Raw genomic sequence first — 5,294 nt, 5'->3', positions numbered from 1 at the left:
CTACCGCTGCCGCCGCCTCCTTCTCAGCGATGCTGCCCCCTGCATCCGCAACACAGCCGCAACCCCTTCTTCATCACCAATTGAATCAATCAGACCCTTCTTCTAAACAATCTTTGCTTCATAGGATTGTCGAAAAGCACACGTAGCAGTTTTTCTGTGTTCTTCTTGTTGCGTCATGTTTAGAATTCCTGGCTTTGTTAAATCTGCAAAATGTTATAAACCAGGTCTCGGAGCTTGATTGGCGAATTGGTTAATAGCTTTAAACGAAAATTGAACTGGCTTGAGCATGCCTATCATGGCATCGCTGTTCGGCAAATTGGTTAATAGCTTCGGAAATAACGTTGTTGGCCCTTACGTTGTCAACCAAGTTTTACTTATCAATTTAATGAGCTTACCAGTGATACATGAACTTAGCTTTGTTTTATAGCACAGTCCTAATATCATCTATTATTGCAATTCAAAGTCATGTGTATGATGTATCTTTGGTTGTGTTGATGCAATAATGGCTTAAGCTGATTGCAGTTATGTAAATATATAAAAAGGTATAAAAGTAATTTTAATTATAAAATCATGATGAATCAAATAAAAAAAAGTTATTTTCCCTCCCCTCCCCTCCTATGAACCAAACGTAATAAGTATTAAAATTTCTCCCCTCTCTTCCCCTCTCCTCCTCTCCCCTCCATTAAAATTCCTCCCCTCCCCTCCTTTCAACCAAACAATATGTAAAGTAACCACTGAAGACGCCGTCTGAAACTAGGGAGGGAGAGAATAATACTAAGTGGACCCTATTTTCATATTCTTGCTACATGTGGCCGTGGGGCTCGTCACGGATTTCAATTTTCAAATCTAGTTTGAGTTTCCCCACTGCTCGTATTGGTCATTCATCCTTCAAATGTCATTTTTCAAGATGCAACCCATAAATTTTAAGCAGAGCCCAAATTAAATCACTATTTAAGAACGAAGAATATAAAAAGTTACTCAGTAATTCACATTAATACAAAATGCCTTTTGTACCAACTAATAATATTTGTTCTAATCATAATTAAAACATCAATTTCAATACATATTTTCTTAATATTTTATCCATCCTCCAATTACCATAGATAGGACTTATCCAATTTTTACAGTACAACGATTAGCTGTTGCCGGACTAGCGGTACACCGGTACCCACCATTTCTTTTTTGGGATCAAATCAATATCAGCAATGCAGGGGTCTCCCTTCACCACCCCCATGAGGGTGATCTATAGGGTTCATAACTACTATTCTTTCAAAACCTCTTCCCAAACTGTACAAACTTTTTAACTAATTTATTTGTCCTCAACTGCCACTAAATTTCATGGAATTAAGCTAGAGATTTCTTCTAAAAATACAAGCCCTGATCAGTTGATAATGATAATAATGCAATCTTTGAGACCGTGCCCTCTTAATGAAGGGTATCTCAAATAGATTCGTCCCTAATGTATTCACGTACAATAATGAGGGGGTTCGCATCTATACGTGTAATGTGGTGGTTGGGCCTACCCACCCTATTTGTAACATGATTTATGGGTTTACCGGAGGGTACTCTATGGGCTTGGATATATGTCCATGAAGTGTTTTCTTTTTCAGGCTTTTCCTTAAAATCCTATGATATATAAAGTAATATCTACCCCTGGCAATGCAAATTCTTTCTTTTAAATGAATTTAAAGTTTTCAAATATATTTAAGAAAATTGGCAAAAAAATATTTGTGACAATTTAATTAGTTACTTATTTTTTGTATATTAATTAATAATTTATTGGTATCATAAATAAATAGGTAATTTAAGAATGTGTTGCTTCTGGTAATTAAAACCAATGTATTTCAAGTATCAAGGCATTCATCAGCATCTTATACATCCCTGCCAACCACGTATGCAGGCTTTGTAAGGAAACCTTTCTACATAATCTTCGGGATTGTGATAAGGTCAAGCCTATTTAGTATTATTTCCTCCATCCCTTGCAAACTCAATTATTTATCAGTCAACAGCTTGAAGTCCGGATGAGAGAAAATATGTTTGCCAAACAGGATATAAACCCGAAGATAACAAAGTTGCAGATTACTTGACAAGTCACACTGCTAAGGCTTTTCCCATCTATAATGTGAGTAGTGTGAACCTTCCATCATTCATGGTTTATTACAGCATATATGAATTGTTTACACAATATTACGGCAAGGATGTATCAATGTACCATAACCTTCAGATCAAGTGCACTGCCATTGAAGAGATTCACTTTTTTTTTTTGGTCAATTGAAGAGATTCACTTCAAATCTATAATTGGGATACTGCTTTGGGCCAGGTTTGCTACAGTGTTTGTATATGTACTCCATTAACCATTATTATACTCTATCATCAGCACAGAGCCTAAAGGATCCAGTGCTAGATGTGGTAGTGTCTTCAAGAATTTCTTAGGTGTTTGGATTGGCGGTATGTTAGTAATAGATCCATATCCACATTGTCAGGGAGTTGCCAACCCATATGAACAATCTTATAGATGGGAAAAGCCTTAGCAGCGTGGTTAAGGGGGCATAAAATTTGAGCTTACTTCGTGATATCTAGTCTTCACTTCTGACATAAACCCCTATGCTTAGAATTTGAGCTTAACTCACATTTAAGCTTAGAATTTGAGCTTATTCAGCAACCACTAAATATGCCTCAATACCTATTCATAAGTCTATATTTTATCACTCAGAAGTCATATATAATTATATATTCATCTCTATATTAAATAATACAACCAAAAAACTGGCCTCATTAAAAAAGTTATTTTGCATAGAGTGCTCTTTGGATTACTATGTAATTGCTCTCTATCGACCAAAAAAAATAATCAGACCTCAGTTGCTATTTTAGTTGGTCTATGATGAGTGACCCCCAACAGAACTGGCCTAAGATAATCAACATGGGTAACAGCAATTACTTTCAGTCAGTTACTTAGCAGTTAGTACCTCGGTTTTCTCTTTTCATTTCACTATGCTTTAACCAACTTAATCAACATGTTTCAACACATTGTGCTCTCACAAACAACAAAAAGATTAATTTTCCATAAACATAGGCTATACATACAACATAGCAGCTGTTAAAAACATCCAATATGGAAGGACTCACAAAATATGTTCCATTTCTAGCCAAAACATACATGCACTAGTTCCAGCATCCAAAAATATATATAATCTCCGAGATGTTGTGACATAATACATTTAATTAATAAAGAACAAAAGAGGAAGCTTAATGAAGCTTTATTAAGCAAAGATCGACCTACTTGTACAAAGAAACACCAGAAATGGTGGATTGAACTTTCACACAAGTAACTGTTATAGCCTGCAAATGCTGCTCGAACATCACTAACATCGCATCCACTAATAATTTACTGCATCACCTTTATAAGGAAGATTGAACAGATGGGTGGTGAAAGAATATTTTGCGGCAGAGCTCCTTTCTTACTCAGCTCTAGACTGGCCAGCACGAGAAGACAATATAATACCAACAATGAGACCATAAAGGGCAAGAGCTTCAGCAAAGATGAGAATGAGGATCATTCCAACAAAAAGTTTTGGCTGTTGTGCATTGGCTCTGCACAAGGAGGGAATGATTCAATAGGTATTAGTGTAAGAGGTAAGTCCACATATCAAATTCACACTAGATGAAAACTAGTAAAGGCAGATATGAGATTATGCATATATGTTCCATGAAGGTTATTTAAGGGTTGAAAATGCTAGATAGCTAGAGAACGTTTTGCAATGTAATGATATATTCAAGGACCTAAATATTGAATCGCTTATTGATTTACAATTCAATAAGGCAATAGAATAGAAGCAATTAAGAACAAATTAAAATAATCATATGAGAAATAATCAATCAACCAATGAATCATATATGAGAAACAAGAGGAAGGGTTATAGTATAGATACCTAACACCAGCATCGCCAACTATACCAATAGCCATGCCAGCGGAGAGTCCAGCCAAGCCACAGGCAAGACCAGAGGAGAGATGTGCATAGCCATCAAAGAGATAATAAGATTTGGCCTTTGGGTTAATACCGGTACTAATGATGACCGCAATAATAAGGCCATAAATACCCAAAACTCCAGCCATGACAACAGGAACAATAGACTTCATCACCAACTCCGGTCTCATCACACCCATGGAAGCCACTCCCACACCACTCTTTGCTGTGCCATACGCAGCTCCCATACCTTCCAGTGCCAACAACAATTCAAATTATATGAAATTCTCAATAATAGCACAATAACTAATAATAATGGAGATGCTTACAAATTCGATAGTTAACACGCAAGAGAATTCAAATTATATGAAATTCTCGGTGATTAATTATTGATAACAGAATAATAATGGCGAAGCTTCGGAATTCAATAAAGTGCAATGACTCTTTGTTCATGAAATCATTCTGATTTACTCACATCACACATCAAATTAACTAACAAATTACACATGTTAAAGTTAACGATCTGCGCCTAACTAATTGAATCCTACATAAAAAGTTCAAAATCCGATCCGATCAAAGCATAACTAAATCAACAACCAATAAGACCTAGAAGCTTAAAACTAAAACGACATATACGATTTCGAACAAGAAATTTCATTAAAATTGAAATTGACAAGATATTATGGGATGAAAAATAAAGATCTAATTGAGATGAGATAGGAGGAAGAGATTACAGGAGAAGACAAGGGCAGCTGCGGCTCCAAGGAAGCCGAAAAACGGTGCAGTTTCATCACCGCTGAAGCCAGCCATCACGGTGCAACGACGTCGAATAGATCTGAGAAATTCAAATTGGAATCGGGAGAGAGAGAGAGAGATCTGTAATCTGTTGTGTTGCAGAAGGAGTGGAGAGAATAAGAAGAAGACGTGGATTTTCTATGCCCAATCCCGTACTACCCGTCTGTCGTCATGGGTGGGTAGAATCACCCGAGATATAAACCAAGTATTGTCCAGGCCCAACTTATTTCTCATCTGAAAAAAAAAACATATTTTTGGACATAACACATTAAAACCTCTTCATTAAGAGGTGAAACCCCTTAGGAGGGCAGTTAGAGGCCACTAGAGGAGTCATCCCCTCGTAGACATTGTGTGTTATATTAGAAAATTAGTTTGTGGAAAACATTTATCCGCATGGAATAATAGCCTTTAACTATATTGAAGAATTTTAATTGATTATGGTTTGTTTGTATTTAAGCTCCTTTAAGTTAATGTCGTCCAAGATTTTTGTTCCCTTTTCACGTTGAGCACACATTATTAGAATGTGTAGTCTCA

At 36.3% G+C, this 5,294-nt stretch overlaps 1 protein-coding gene across 1 annotated transcript; it reads right to left on the bottom strand.

Annotated features, from left to right (window-relative positions):
• Positions 1 to 3,113: 3,113 nt before the first annotated feature.
• LOC130729108 (V-type proton ATPase 16 kDa proteolipid subunit) lies at positions 3,114 to 4,920 on the bottom strand. Its single transcript, XM_057580737.1, has 3 exons — positions 4,700 to 4,920; positions 3,930 to 4,215; positions 3,114 to 3,591 (listed from the first exon to the last, which is right to left on the bottom strand). The coding sequence occupies exons 1-3, from the start codon at positions 4,773 to 4,775 to the stop codon at positions 3,459 to 3,461; spliced, it is 495 nt and encodes a 164-aa protein (XP_057436720.1). The 5' UTR covers positions 4,776 to 4,920; the 3' UTR covers positions 3,114 to 3,458.
• Between the last annotated feature and the right edge of the window lie 374 nt (positions 4,921 to 5,294).

Source organism: Lotus japonicus, chromosome 1 (assembly GCF_012489685.1).
Source record: "Lotus japonicus ecotype B-129 chromosome 1, LjGifu_v1.2".
NCBI lineage: Eukaryota > Viridiplantae > Streptophyta > Magnoliopsida > Fabales > Fabaceae > Lotus > Lotus japonicus.
The sequence above is the reverse complement of the archived record's forward strand: the minus strand, read 5'-3'. Positions and strand labels throughout refer to the sequence as shown.

Coding starts and splice junctions, on each gene's coding strand:
- LOC130729108 (XM_057580737.1), bottom strand. CDS start 4,775: ATGGCTGGCTTCAGCGGTGATGAAACTGCACCGTTTTTCGGCTTCCTT. Junction 4,216..4,699: donor AGCTGCCCTTGTCTTCTCCT/GTAATCTCTTCC, acceptor TGGCACTGGAAG/GTATGGGAGCTGCGTATGGC. Junction 3,592..3,929: donor GTTGGCGATGCTGGTGTTAG/GTATCTATACTA, acceptor CTCCTTGTGCAG/AGCCAATGCACAACAGCCAA.